At 40.1% G+C, this 15,796-nt stretch overlaps 1 protein-coding gene across 4 annotated transcripts in view; it reads left to right on the forward strand.

The window, feature by feature from the left end:
• RNF38 (ring finger protein 38) overlaps positions 1 to 15,796 on the forward strand; it is a 108,491-nt gene that overhangs the window by 75,500 nt on the left and 17,195 nt on the right. For all 4 annotated transcript variants that reach the window (XM_032675392.1, XM_032675393.1, XM_032675394.1 and 1 more), the window contains 4 exons: positions 2,754 to 2,947; positions 7,923 to 8,136; positions 10,851 to 11,018; positions 15,358 to 15,528. In XM_032675392.1, coding sequence (XP_032531283.1) covers positions 2,754 to 2,947; positions 7,923 to 8,136; positions 10,851 to 11,018; positions 15,358 to 15,528 — 747 coding nt within the window. The remainder of the gene's footprint in view (positions 1 to 2,753; positions 2,948 to 7,922; positions 8,137 to 10,850; positions 11,019 to 15,357; positions 15,529 to 15,796) is intronic.

Consider the following 15,796-nt stretch of genomic DNA (forward strand, 5'->3'; position numbering starts at 1 on the left):
CAGTGATAGTGTAGACTGAAAAAACATACTGTCAATATCTAGTTATTCCACAAGCTTGTTAAAAATGGCATGAAAACAAATATTAAATTATACAGGATACGTATTTGTCATTAACTCTTTGTACTTTCCTGCGTACTAGTATTATCCTTCTACAATCATCAGATGGGAATTGGTTTCTTAATAAAAACTAAGACAAAATGCCCTGTCTTCATTGAGTTTGTGTTGGGAATTTTTTATGAAAGTTTGTAAAGAAGTTGGGTTTAGCTTTAGTTACTTCTTTTAAAGTACAGAAATAAACCCACAATTACATTTTAAATCTCTCTGTACATGTAGTTCCAAGAATGATTTTAGCTTTATTTTCGTTCTAATGAGAAACACTTTTGGCTAAAAGTACTGTTGCTTACTGCAGAGGGCAATTAACACTTATGGAGTTTGAAATACCTGTGTTAAGTAATTTAGAGTGATGATGAAGGCTAACTGCTTAGTGGTTTGCATCTCCACTGTCTTTGAACTGGTGCACTTCACGAACAAAAGAAAAATAATAATTAAAGAACTGTTTTTCCATACTGCTTTCTACAGCGCAGGGTATATAGACGTTAATGATCTGGAAAGGTGCCAGATTTAAGTTAGGGCATTAGCAGTGAGAGATTCCCAGCCAAAGGCATGTACAGGATGTATCAGGACAGCAGTGGTTATTTTATTATTTTAGGGTTCTGTTTTCTGCCAGCTTCACTAAATCCAGTTTTTTCTTTCCTCCGTTTGACATCTTCTTTTGCACTCTCAAAGTCCCAGCGTACATAATTTACTAGCCTGTGTTTCTCTTTGAATAGGCTTAGTCATCATGGTGTAAAAAATTGGGCCACAGGTCGTCCATCTCTGACTCTTGTAGCATAGTTCCTTTAAGATTTGTCCTTTGACAGTGTTCTCTGAAATCTAACAAAGCAAGTATTGTCACAGAAGCTTTGCTGTCAAGGCACTTACGGAATATCTCTTCCAGTTTTTTGGTGTTGAGCTTCTGAGGGCGAACAGCCTTCTGGAAGAGTCAACATTTACCTGGGCATCTACTTTCATGAACCTTCAGCTGCAAACCTGTCTTTTGACCTATTTTTCTCTGAAAAATTGCCGTTGGTTAAAGAGTTCAGAAGAGATTGAGCAACAGATGGATGCACGCATCATCAGGCTGGCTGCCCGAGGAAGCCGATGGCTTTAGATAAGGTAGAGTAGGGGAAAACTGCAGTTTGTGTTAGGGTATGTGAAAGCAAGAACCTGAAAAACTCTAAAATTTTGTAAGAATGGCCGCAAGTCAAAAGAGAGAAAAAATACCTTTTTTTTCTCTTAAACACCTGGACAAAACTTTTGGTTGTTAAAGACTGTGTGCTCTCAGAAAGAACAGTGGAGTAAAACTATATGTCAATGGAAACCTACCAAGAAGCAACTTAATAGTGTTCAGAAAGTGGCAGGTCCCTGTGAAGCTAAGAGCCAGAAGATGTCCATAGTCCAGTCTATAACTAATTCTGAAATAAGACCTCTAGCAACCTGTGGATTACGAGACTGTGGGAGGGCCACAGAGCCATTGCAGACAAGTTGTTTTCTCTGCTCCAGCTATCTGCAATTACATGCAATTTTAATTGAAAAAGTGCTGCGGTGGGCTGAAATGGAAGTGGTGGGGTGAGTGGACAAGCTGGAGAGCAGCAAAACAGTACAGTCTGCACCAGGAGTTCTGTCAGAGAAGTCCATGTGATGTTTGGACTAAATGGTGATTCCAGTGTGGTAGTTTATGTGGTTTTAGTTTTTGTGTGCTCAGTTGATGAGCTCTGAAGTATGACATGTATTTTTCTCTGTTTTCAATTGTCATGCTTGTTAGCAGCATGATGTGTTACAATTTTGACAGAATAGTTTGCTACTGGCATCGTAGGCATTGGTGGAAATTTCTGAGAAGTATGACAGCTCTATTAAATGGTTCAGTAGCATGGACACACAGAGAAGAGGAGAGGTAGTTGTGTTCATAACTAATTGGGAGAACATCATCTGGAGGTGAAGGACCTTCATATCACTAGGACTGAAAATGTTGAACACTGTGTAGTCCCTGTGGAATTTTAGCGAAGTACACAGACTTAAACAGAGATTGATGATTCATTTTTTTCAGGTTATATGTATAAATGAACATTATTATGTGAGTAACTAGAAGCATGAAGCATCTCTGTGTTGAGCTAGCAGAATCAAAATAGCCTGCAGCACAGAGCAGGTGTCTGATTAGCTGTGTAAGTGCAGACCTGATAGGGAGGGGATGCAGTGCAGAGTGCAAGCTCTGTGTGGTATCTACTTACTGACTAGTACAGATTCCATTGTTGTGAAGTCTGTGCTTGTACATCTTTTCATGCTTCTGTAGCCTATAAGTGCTAGGGACAGAGGAATCTGAAATAGGTTGTTCCTTACTTTCTTCATGTTACTCCCTTTTCTGTTGTATTTTTGGGTTTGCATGGATGTTAGAATTTTTATATTTTAATGCTGCTAAAGTGTAATTTAGTACTAATTCTTCCAGGGGGTAGGGAGCCATCAAAAATCTCTGTTTATAAAGATAATAAGTAGGCAACTAGTTGCAGGTTCTCAATTTCCTGGTGTTTTAGTGCAGTCTGAAATAAGTCACTCCTAATGCTAGCTGCAAAGCAATACTGAAGTATGGATTGTAATTCACTCATCTGGAGGTGGGTTTTGTTTTTTGTTTTGTTTTGGTTTTCTTTGCACTGGCGTAGAGCGAAGACAGTCCTAGTCCCAAGCGACAACGCCTTTCCCATTCAGTCTTTGACTATACAGCAGCATCACCAGCCCCATCACCACCAATGCGACCATGGGAGATGACATCAAATAGGCAGCCTCCTTTGGCCCGACCCAACCAACACCACTTCTCAGGGGAACGATGCAACACACCTGCACGAAACAGGAGGAGGTAAGCAAGCTGTGTAGCTTGGGAAACAAGTTCTTATTCTTCCTAATTTTAGCTCAAGGGAGGTGTGTTTTGGTCAGCACTGGCTAGATTACACATGGTAAACGTGTTAATGTTTCCTATAAGCTGACTGTATTAAAGTCGTGACTGAAAAGTTGTTGGAAGTAATTCACGTTTGTGCATCGTCTCATAATGCATGTGAATAGTCAGCTCAAGGAAAGGAGTGCTCAAAATATATTTAATTATGAGTCTGATTCTCTGTCACTCTGCACTGAGGCAAAAAGCACCTGGAAAAATACAAGGAGAGATCTTTCTCATTGGGGTACTTTTAATGGTATTAAGAGTTACTGATGTAGTACCGTAGTTTTCATTGCAGTCACAATTATTTTCATACTTAAAAACAATCTAAATAAAGATGAGAGTTACTAGCTGGGGAGATGGGGATGTTAGCACAGTGTCAAATGTTTGCTGAGGTGGCTGATTCACGGGTAATAGGAGTTAGATTTTCATGTTGGTTTTAGCTTGTGGCCCATTAACTTCTTGAAGCAGAGGTTTTGGAAGAAGTTCCAGTGGACATGGAAGAGAGAGACTGGGATGACCAGGTTGAACTGATGCCTGGAGGGATGGTAGTCTAGGAAACCATAAAACCACAGACTTTTTTGCTATGCTAGTTAAACAAATTATCCAAAACAGAAGCTTTCATTGCCTCACGTTCTGTGTCAAAAATACTGAGTTACTGTATGCAAGTTAAAACACACTGTCTCTGCTTCTAAGAAATATTGTGGCTTGGTCTGTACTTTAAAAAAATGGCTGTGCTTTCTCATTAATATAAAATATTAGGCTTAAGATATATTTAGCTAGTTTTCTTCAGATGCCACAAATCAAATTTGGCAACAATGATCAGCCAAGAGTAGTTTTTAGGCAAGAAATTTTAAAGCGTGCGAGTTTTGTATCTTGGCTTCAAGTCCGTGAATTTGAAAGCTTTCAGTCAGTGGCATGTAAAATATTCAGCTCCCAATGCAGCTTGTCAGACTTTTAAGAAAGAGGTTGAATTGTGAACTTGAAGGATTGTTGTCAAGACAGAAGATTAGACCTTTTTATACAGTTTGGTAGAGGGATGCTCTGCAGGGGCATTTGGTCCACAGCATAATCTGTACCTCGTAATAGTTTGAACTGAGATGCCTGGAATATGCTGCATTTGGCCATTTTTGTTTGGTGTCCAGGCAGTCTACACAGATTTCTTTGCCTGGACAGAGCTCTCCTGCAGAGTTAAGCAGAGTGCTTAACAAGCTAAATGCTAGATAGCTGAATCTAGACAGTTTGGATGTACTGTGGGATGAAGAAGAATGGGATGCGTAAGAGATAGATGTGCAAGGGACAAGTGTCTGACATTCCGATGCAGTCAGGTGTTACCTGTGGCTTTTGCAAGTAAGGCATTCTGCAAACAGGAAGACACCTCATTGGAAAGCCACCTTCAGTCTGACAAGAGCAATTAGGTTGGCTGCAGCATCGTGGACACCAAAGCATGATTCTTTGTAGTGCCAGCTCGCCTGCTCTTGGGTGATAACACAAGCTTTACTCTAATCAGAGACACTTGAATGTGTCAGTGCTTTGTTTCCCTGCACTTGCATTTTCTAGCTGCGGTGCACTGTTGCATTTGAGCTAGCTCTAAGGGAGTTCCAGAATAGCATTGCATCCAATTTCCTCTCCTAGAACAGGATGATTAGGGAGAACAACACATACGTGTTGCTTGTTTGCCAGGAGTCTTTTTCAATCTTAGAGTGCTCTGGAGTCATATCAGAACTAATAACCACTCTCATGGATCAAAAGCTTTATTCGTTAAGATTATTGTGAGTGCATCTGTTACTAATGCTTTAGGTGAGGTTATGCATGTGCTTTTGAAGCCACTTTCCTGTTCTCCCTGCTTTGTTTTCTCTTCCCATGGCAGAGTAGTCTCAGAGTTAATGAGGTTTTCAGATTAAGATAAGATGAAAGGTGCACTCCAGTTCCAAATGGTTATTCAGCTCAAGGAAGCAGGCTGGGACAAGTGCAGGCAAAACCTCTCCAGTGTATGTAGTGTGGACATCACTCTGACCCAGCAGCATCAGCATTAGCTCTTTTGTCCTACCAGTTCACTCCTATTGGTCAGGACAGTCTCTGTTGGGTTCTTTTATTACGTGGATTTTTTTTTTTTTGCATTTCCTGGCTTATTTAGACCTTACCTCTTGGTATCAGTGGTTTTGTACTGTGCCTAGCACAGCAGTGCCCTAATTTGTTGTGGTTTTTTATTCCAATTCATCATAAGCAAATAAATACTGCATTTAGAAAGATAGCCTTCTGGTGTGAATTTGCAGGAAGATTATGTTTGTCCAGTTACTTATATATAGTACAGATAAACTGTGAATGTAAAAGCGTGATGCATGCCTATATGAAACAGGGAAGGCCAATTTACCTTTATCAGTCATTGTGAAATGGAGGGGTTTGTACCATTGCTGTGCCTTACCTTTCATCTGTGCTTCCTTTCCTCCTTGTCTTGAATGTAATTCTGAACTAACGGGATTCAAGAATGTGTTACTGCAAAGAAATCACCCTTGTTAGAAATACTAAGATCTGCACACACTAACTCTGCAGTTATGGATACCTTTTGATGGCTGTTCTTACCTAAGGGTAGGAAGTCCTGCGATTTTTTTTCACCAATTCCATCCTGTCTCTTTGTTTTAACCTGGCATTTACCATGTTTATACTGTGCACGTAGAAAGAGAAGATTTTTTTGTGGCTGTTTTTTAAAGACACTAAACACAGGTTCGTTCGTGATGTTTCATGATAGTTTAGACCTATGTCTTGACAACTCTTCTGAAGTAATTTCCATTCATTCAGGAAGCGAATAAAGCTATGTATCAAGGTGCTCTGAATTTTGCTGAATGAAAGTATAGTTTCTTTATAAGTCTGCATAGGAAAAAATCCAGTTTTGGTTTTTATCAGGGAATGACACTTCATTGGTTTAAAAAGACATTCCAGAAGTTTTGCCAGCTTTTGTTGGCTGTACTTTCTCATAATTCTGGGTTCATAGAAAAGTAAAGCCAACCCTTTTAACAAAGACAGAGGTATGACTAGTTTTATGAGAATCTGCCTTGTCTGAGAAGCCACCTTGTTTAAGCACTGGTGGCAGTTAGAGAATTTCTGAAGCGCTGGAGCTGCCCCTTGTAACTTTCCTCTGTTCCTGCAGCTTTTCCAAAGAAAAATCCTTGCACGGCCATTTTTGTGTTAAAATATTCAGAGCATTTCTGTTTCATAGCAGGAAATAGCAAATTTAAACCAACCTTGGTACTCCAAACGGTAGAATGTCTTTTGCATTAATAGTTCTGTGGTTAGAAATTATATATGACGGTTTTGTCTAATGAGAATGTAGCAGTTGTGTCATATTAGTAATGAAGCGATGGAGAGTGCAGCAAAATCTTCGAGGAAAGAAGCTGGAATTAAGACATGCATTACTAAGACTGTAAGTTTAGGTACTCAGTGCTTAGAAGAAAACACAACTTGTATGTTGTGGCATGGTAGCTTGTAACAACGAAGGCGATGCATTTTTGATCTGTTTTGGTTTTTCTTTACTTTAAGAATGCTGTGTTACAGTCTGGTGTTATGCCTTCTGTCTGACCTGTCATGAATTACCATTTGTTTCAGTTCTAAGATAAGTTATAATGGCATAAAATCCCTGTGAACTAGGGCAGAAAAATAGTGGCTTGAGACATTTTATTATATACTCCCAGTAGCATCTGGATAGCTGGTAGTGTGCTCCCCCTTCCCCGAGTACGTCTGTTTTACACAGCACAGAAGTTGGACTGAACCTGAGAAGTGTCTGGGATTTCCCAACAAATTGCAGGTTTATTTGATTTTTATTTGGTAGTGGCAAAAGTTCTCTTCCATGTACTCTTAGAGAGGACATGTTCTAATGGTTACAGATCCTTTTTGTCTCTTCTCTGCAGTGTGGTTCCTTCAGCCTGTTTCCTAGATGGGAAACCATTTCACCCCATGTGGCTTTAATTTGCTGTTGCTTCTGGGACCTCTAACTTACATGTTGTGGAGGTTGGAAGGCATATACTGAAAGTACTGCAAGATCATTTTGTGCTTTCAGTTCTTTCCCCTTCCAAACAAACGAGAAGAGGCTCACTCAGAACTTCTAATAGTGAGTTTATGACTTGTGTGTGCATCATTTTCTGAGTACTGAACCTGAGCCACTGGTCTCTGATTTACAGAAGTCTCTGCTCAAGGTAGTAGCAGCTCTGCTCAGAATATACATGCAATTATATAAGAATACGTAATCAAATCCTACCTCTAGATCAGTTGCTCAAAAGAAGTGGATGCTCTGGTCTAAATCAATCTACACAAATTCTCCACTCTGAAAAAGAAAGAATACCGCAATTGCAATTTCCTGGGATCTTTTTGAGAGAATTCTAGAAGGCACTCAGTTATGTTGTAAACATGTGAGAGCTGAAAAATTAGTTCGTTTCCAGAGAGAAGTCTATTGTTTGTCTACCGTCGCTAAGTGAGCAACCGTTCTGTGGCATGGTTGAAACAAAGACCCTGGGGAAATCCGTGATCATTTAATGAAAGATTTTTACCTAGGTAGAATAAATGCAAGAAAATCTCGTGAAGATTGCAGTCTTGACTTTTGAGCACTTTTATGGCAATCCAGGTGTCATCTTTTTAACAAGTTAATATTTACTTAAGATTTCTTCTCTTGGTTTCCTTAACAGCATTAACCTATGCTCTATTAAACATTTGCTTACTGAAAAAAGTGTCATCTGTAAGGCTTGTAGCAGTTCTGTCAGTAAGAAATTTTATTCCAATCTAATAAACCTGTTCTAGTAAAATTTTCCATCGTAAATAATTTCTTGATATTTTCTTGTCTTGTGGTTTTAGTTACAGAGAAGGATTTGTGTCATTTGTATAATCTCTAATTTTTTTAATGCATTTCCAGTCCTCCTGTTCGACGTCAGAGAACAAGGAGAGATCGTTTGTCTAGACATAATTCTGTTAGCCAGGATGAAAACTATCACCATCTCTCCTATGGACAGCAGCAAGCAATAGAAGAGCCCCGAGCCTTTCGCCCACCGAATGTATCTCCTCGTATGTTGCACCCAGCTGCTCACCCACCACAGCAGAATGCAGTGATGGTTGACATTCATGATCAGGTAAAATTTTTAGAGTACTAACAGAAGGCTGTTGGAGATGTGGGGTTTGCTTTTGTGGGTTTTTTTCCCCAAAATCTTCAAGATCCCTCACCTCCCCAAATTAGTTGCCGATGAAAGTCACAGAGCACTAAATTCTATTTGCCTTCTTACGGAGTGTTTTTTTCTTTTGTGTATGAAGCATTGCAGTAGGCAGTGGAAAACAAACAGAAAGGAGGTTAACACATTCAGTAAAGATTGATATTTAACAATTTGTCAGTGTGTTTATTGGCCTATTTCTGTAGGTCTTTGTCTCAAACCTTTGAAATGCAGTTTTGTTTTGCTTTTGTAGTTAATTTGTTGTGATAAAGATGTGATACGATACTTATTAATAATGTATTCCATTTCACATCAAATACCTTGCCTTAGCATAGGAGTCATTAAACAGTTAAAATACGTCATTTAGAAGTAGAATTTGCAATGCCTGCAATTGGTTGCCTGCGTAACAGCGGAACTCACGATAGTATTGTTGTGTAACTGAATTAGTCATCCAAACCTAATCAACTCCTCCTTAAATTTCATGAAAAAATTATATATGTGATTGGTCCAGGAAGTAAGTAATTCCTCTCTGCGACAGCAGTTTGTATAGAATCCTGTAACTGAGGACCTGTAAAAGTGGTTTTGGGCCCCTCTCTACAAGAAGGACATGAGATAATGGAGCATGTCCAAAGAAGAGCAACAGAGCTGGTGAAGGGTCTGGAGCACAGGCTATATGAGGAGCAGCTGAGGGAGCTGGGGGTGGTTAGCCTGGAGAAAATGAGGCCCTGGGAGGACCTTACCAATCTCTAAAACTACCTGAAAGGAGGTTGTAGCTAGGTGGGGGTTGATCTCCCAAGCAGCAAGTGACAGGACCAGGTGAAATTGCAGCAGGTTGCACTGGGGTGGTTTAGGTTGGATATTAGGAGAAATTTCTTCACTGAAAGGGGTTGTCAAGCATTGGAACACACTGCCTAGGGAAGTGGTGCAGTAACCATGCCTAGAGGTATTTAAAAGACACATAGATGTGGCACTTAGGAAGATGATTTAGGGATGGACTTGGCAGTGCTGGGTTAACAGTTGGACTTGATCTTAAGGGTCTTTTCTGGCCTAAATGATTCTGTGATTCTGTTGAGGTAACTTTTGTCTTTTGTTAAATTAACAGGCTGCAGCACAAGTAAATTAGTTACTACATAGTCGTGAAGTGAGAAATAGGCCTGGTTATCTGGATGTCCACTTCTCAAACTGCATGTGCGTGGAATGGCAGCTGTCACATCCCTGCTTAAGAACTGCTTTGCTTTCAGTGCAGCGCATACCACTGGTGTGTCATATTATGTGTGCAGGTTCTCAGCAGCAAAGTATTTGCTTTTGGGACCAAGTGCAAGGATGGAAGCCAGTGCCAGTCTAACCACCTAACAAACTTACATTCTGAGCAATTCTACTTCTGCAGCATCTCAAAGATTCAGTGATACTTTCTGCTTGAGGAACATAATTGAGACATCATTTTTTAGTATTATTTTTGTGACCAATAAACATTTGATGATCACACCCAGCATTGCACTGTATGCCCAACTTTTGTAGCAGGGGCAGAACTGGGTAAAAGTCAGTGTCTCTCCTGAGACTGGTTTCTGTCATAAGTGATATACAGGTTGAGATTTTAAGCTCAGTTCAGTGATCTGTGTTCTGATTTGGTCTGTGTGCCTGACTGTACACTACCAGTTTAATAGTTTAGCTCTCTTTACTCATTCTCACCTTCCTAATGAGCTGTTCTTGTTTAAACCAGTAGGTTTCCTTTTAGCAGATCATGAAGGAAGAGAGAGCTTTGAAATAATTTCGGTTAATCTGTGCTTCCTAAGGCTTAAGCCTTTTCAATGTTATTAGACCATGAGAGATTTCTTGTTTAGTTTAAAAAAAAACCACAAAACCAACAACAAAATAGAACAAGAAAAAAAACCAAGCAAACCCAACACAGAAAACAACCCACATGGCTTGCAGGTGCAGAATACCTTTGGATCTTAGTTTGATGATTAAATTTTAGGGCATGTGACTAGCTAGAAAACTGGGTTACATGGGTCTGTTTCCTAATATAAATTTGGATAGTTAGGGTCTGCTGCCTTATAGTCATGTCAACTTTTCCTTTTCAGCTGTCCAGTTAGCTGTTCTGTTACACTTAGCTTGGGAGTTTAGCTTAAATATTGGCCTGAGAGTGAATCAAGAAATTGGTCTCTTTAAAAGAAAGAAAATCTGCAAAATTGTTTTTTTAACACAAGTCTCTGAGTTAACATTGAATCACTCCCTTCAGAAATGAGAAAATTCTTGAGCTACTTGTAGATTAGCTTTTATGTGGGAGTTACTGCCTTATTTCATAACAATTAACCTGGGGGAGAACAGAGACACCTAATAGTCTGAGGTACTTCTGAGTGACTAAGGTGCCTTTGAAGTTTTAACATTTTAAGCTGAGAGATTCCTCTTAGTTTTGCCCAGAAACTTGTGATCAGTAAATAACATTCCATTGATAAAAATATTTTAATGAACAGAAATTACAACCGTGTGCCTCCTTTTACACTTTCATTGTGAATATATTATTTTTCACATACATTTGTAAAAGCTTGTTATCTTACTCCCTGTGCTGTACAACACTGTTGAGACTTTGTAGTAAGTTATTAAATTCTTTTTTTTTTTTTTTTCCCCTTTTGCTGCAGATCCATCAGGGCACAGTTCCTGTTTCATACACAGTGACAACTGTGGCTCCACATGGGATACCACTTTGCACAGGCCAGCACATTCCAGCCTGCAGCGCTCAGCAGGTCCCAGGGTGCTCAGTGGTTTTCAGTGGCCAGCACCTTCCAGTTTGCAGTGTGCCTCCCCCAGTAAGTGGGTATCTGTAACTACACCAGCTTCAATCTGTCGTAGAAATGGCACCTTGGAGCTTTAGTGTCTGTGTGGCTTTAATTCTGTTGGAAATAGCCTTTTTTTTTGTTTGTTTTTCCTGTGTTAAATTGAAGTGGGATAGTAGTGTGGGCTTTAGACCTGATAAGCATATGGTAGTTACCTACTATCTGTATAGAGTATGACTATTTATAGTGGTAGAGTCCTGATGGGTTTAAATTCAAACCTAAAGCTGGTTTATGAACTGACTTACATCAGCAGCTATTCAACCTACTTTCCTGTAGTAAGAAGAAGGCTTCTAAGGCTTTAGTCTGGCAGGTCACCTAGGAAAAAATCTTACTCAGTGGAGACCTTCTTCAGGAATGGTTATATGCAAAAAGGTCTGATATTCCAAGGTTAGTTTTCTTCTGAGAAGTAGTAAAATCCTGAAAGATCACTACAAGTTGAAAAGGGCTCTTTTGTCTGAAAATACTCTCATTATAGTAATAAAAATACTCATCAGTAAGGATGTCTACCTATGCCTTGCTGGGAGTAAAATTAAGTACCTTGACTGGCCAATTTACCAACTTTGAATTTGAAAGAATTTGAACTGTTTTCTCACAAACTTTTATGTGTCAGCTCAGAGTTACCACTTTCCAGGTCATAGCATTCTGATGGAAATTTCACCATTAAATGTTAACAGGCACCAGAACCTGTTTCCCCTCATTTTTTCTGGTATAAATCTGCAATATCATACATAAATACTATATAGAGTGTCCAGTGAATGTTTATAATGTTGTTATAATGTTGGTCTCTGCCAGCTATGCATTTGTCAGCAGTGTGTAATTTAGCTTCTCCTGTTGTGCATTCTGTGACCTGAGGACATGAACGAGCCTATGTGGCACTGAAACAAAACCCTTGATGTGACCACCTGTTTCTTTTAGCTGCTTATTGAAGAGTGCATTTATCATGTCCAGGTGGCATTTGTTTGGACTGAATGTACAACAGTTAGTCAAGTGTGTTGAGAGAATGGATCCAGTACAAGTGACTATAAAAAAATTGAGTTTCTGTAGCATCAGCAGGCAGACTTTATGCTTTCTTCTCTTAGGTCACAAAACTAAGGAATAGTTTAAGTTAGGAGGGTCTGTGGAGGTCATCTGGTGGTCACCTGCTAAAAGCAGTATTTCTTTCCAAGTATGGAGATTTCATAACCCCTCTAAGCTTCCACTCCAGTCTTTGACTGTCTTCGTGGTGAAAAATTTCTTCTGTATATCTGATTGAATTTTCTTTCTGAATTTTCTTTGTTGCATCTTGGTCCCATTGATCCTTGTCCTTTCCTTTTGTGCCTTGAGGAGAACTCAGGTACTTTCTGTCCACTCTTATGAAGCAGTTGCAGAGTATTAAGGGTTTTGCTTAGTTTTTGCTTTTTTAAAGCAGAACAAGTCCAGTTCTACCACTTTTTCATTTATGCAGTGTGCTCCAAGCTCCTGGTCATCGTGTTGTCATTGTTATTTTTGTAACTGAGGCACCCAAAACTGGACACAGGACTTGAGATTAGTGTCTCAAGTTCTGAATGGAGGAGCAGAATCACTTCACTCCTTTCGCTAGTTGCATTCTTACCAATGCAGCCCAGCATACCATAGGCCTCCACAATGCAGGAGAACATTGTGGGTATTGTCTAATTGACGTGACCACCAGAACCCCACTTTTTTTTCTGCAAATCTGACTGCAGTCAGTTAGTCTCAAAGAGTTCCTGCTCCATGGAGTTATTCTTTCCCAGTGCCAGATTTCCCATTTGACTTTGCACTTCACATAGTTCCTGTCAGCCAGTTTCTCCAGCCTATAACTCTACATCTGAAAGGTAGCTCGTGCCCTGCCGAATGTGAGCTTGCTCACCAGCTTCATCTGTGAACTTCCTTTCGCTATTTTCACAATATTTGTCTCTCACACTGCATATGTAGCTATAAAATAAAAAAAATTCAGTTAGTAAATACCTTTATCAATTTTAGAAGTTCTTCAAAGGGACAGGATGGCATCCCGAAGGACCTGGACAAGCTCGAGAAGTGAGCCCATGGAAATCCCGTGTGGCTTAACAAGACCAGGTTCGGGGTGCTGCACTTTAGACAACCCCCAGTGTCAGCACAGGGCTGGGGATGAACAGATCGAGAGCAGCCCTACCAAGAAGGACTGGGGGTGCTGGTGGGTGAGAGGCTGGACATGACCCAGCAATGGGCACTTGCAGCCCAGAAAGCCAATTGTGTCCTGGGCTGCATCCAAAGCTGCATGGCCAGCAGGGAAAGGGAGGGGATTCTGTCCCTCTACTCTGGTGAGACCCCACCTAGAACACTGCATCCAGCTCTGGGGTCCTCAGCACAGGAAGGACATGGACCTGTTGGAGTGTGTCCAGAAAAGGGCCACTAAGTTGATCACAAGGGCTGGAGCACCTCTCCTGTGAGGAAATGCTGAGAGGATTGGGATTGTTCAACCTGGAAAAGAGAAGGCTTTGAGGTGCCCTAGTTCCAGGGCACCTACAAGGAAGCCTACAAGAAAGGTGGAGAGAGAGAGACTGTAGAAGTGCATGTACTGACAGGAGAAGCAGGAGGAATGGCTTCAAACTGAAAGAGAGTAGCTTTAGATGAGATATTAGGAAGAAATTCTGAACTGTGAGGGTGGTGAGGCGCTGGCACAGCTTGCCCAGAGAAGTTACAGTTGTCTCATCCCTGGAAATGTTCAAGTCCAGGTTGGACAGGGCTCTGAGCAACTTGGTCTAGTAAAAATTGTCCTGCTTATGGCAGGGAAGTTGGAATGAGATGAGCTTTAAGGTCCTGTCCGACTCAGGCCTTTCTATGATATGTTCAAACAGCAGAAGTTTTTCAAAAGCCTTAATGAATAAACAGGTAATTTTTATTTCTTCCTACTTCAGAGTTAGTATGGCCTCATTTGCTCTAACTTTAAAAAGTGACATGGACATAGCATAGATCATTCCAAACATATATAGGAGTTATGTTAATCTTTACCATACAGAATTTTGGGATTAAACCTATTCTGATGTTTCCCAAAGAACCTCCTGTTTTAAACAACAGTCTGTGATGTTCTACATGCAAATTTATCTCCAGCTATTTCAGAAGACAGTTTTTAATTTAGTAAAATACAGTAAAAATTTATTGTAACAATGGAAACACTTGTCTGTGGTATTCCTATTTTAGAAAAATGAGGTAATGACTGAAGGTAAAGAGTAGTCAGCACTTAAAGAAAAATAGTAGTCAGATCAAATTAATCTGCTACTGTTTCAGTATATGTGTAGATTTATGTTTGGTCATGATCACAGTAAATTGAGGTGATAGTTCCACCTCCACTACTGTAATCAGATTTTAAGGTAGTTCCTTTTACCATTTTATGCCCTTATAGTCAATTGGCACAATATATGCTATGTGACATGACTAATAAGAAAAAAAATCGAGAGATCAGAACTGGATCAACTTTCTTTGTAAGATTTGATAACAAATATCTTCATTAATTGCTCTTTTAATTGCCAGAAATGTAACAGAAATGCCTGACATTCTGATGATAGATCAAAAGCGAGAAAAAAAGAGAACGCAGGTTTCTTGCTTCTTCATATCTGAAGGTGGAAGTAAAACTGAACACTTTCACGAAGTACAGTCCTCTTGCCCTTCAGTGCCTTCACCACTGTAGTGTTCAAACTTTTGTGCCCAAAGCTGCTTTTGGGCACAAATTCCTTTTTGTCAATTTTGACAATTCCTTTTTGTCAGGAATTTAAAGGAGGAGAGAAAAAGGGCTCTTTTGCACAGTAGTTGTCACTGAGGGAGCTGCCTTTACACACTAGGACTCACCTTGAAGTGCAGAACTGAGCAGACCTTAAGAATTATTCGTAATATATGAGGCAACAGAGGTTTTTAGGCACAGTCTGGCAGCTGAGAGTCCCTCTGCTGCATCTAGAGCTTAAAAGTGGTTGCAATGCCATTGCTCTGGTGTGTTGTTTTGATGGTAATATGTGGCAAAAATAAAATGAACTAGGATAAATGTATCTGCTCGTCACTTAGGAGGCTGTCTAATCCTGGAGTATTGAAAATCCTAACTCCCAGTGACCTTATGAGCACCTAGCAGATGTCAACTATGGTGCTTCTAGAGCCTGTTCTGTACTAGTCACTGTTCCTTGTGTATTTGAATGAGTTATTATTTATGTGTATTTTGAAGACTTTTCCAAGGAGGTAAAAGAACTGTTTAGTGGTATCTTTCCATAATAAATACATAGAATGTAGAATGTTGTGTAGGGAATGTTTGTGCTAGAGACAAAAATGTATTGTTTTCACTTTATTTCAGATGCTTCAGGCGTGCTCAGTCCAGCACCTACCTGTACCGTATGCAGCATTTCCACCCCTCATTTCTAGTGACCCATTCCTTTTGCATCCTCCTCATATATCTACACACCACCCTCCTCACTTGCCTCCTCCAGGACAATTCGTTCCTTTCCAAGCGCAGCAGTCACGGTCGGTAAGTAATGCCTCTTGCCCCACTCTCTGTAGAACTGATGGGGTGCATAGTACTGGTTTTGATACCTGACTGAGGAACAGAAGGATTTTGTTTTAAGCCTGTAACTGCTTGGTATAAAGATGAAAAAGTACTTTTGAAGTTCAGTGTTGCACTTCGGATTTCATCGTTGCCTGTGCTGTTTCTCCATAGGCTTTTACTTCTGTCAGAAAGATGGGTGTTTGCTTCACCGTCTGGTCTTTCTTTCCCAGGAAGCAGAATAGAATCCAGT

The sequence above is a fragment of the Chiroxiphia lanceolata genome, chromosome Z, assembly GCF_009829145.1.
Source record: "Chiroxiphia lanceolata isolate bChiLan1 chromosome Z, bChiLan1.pri, whole genome shotgun sequence".
Lineage (NCBI taxonomy): Eukaryota > Metazoa > Chordata > Aves > Passeriformes > Pipridae > Chiroxiphia > Chiroxiphia lanceolata.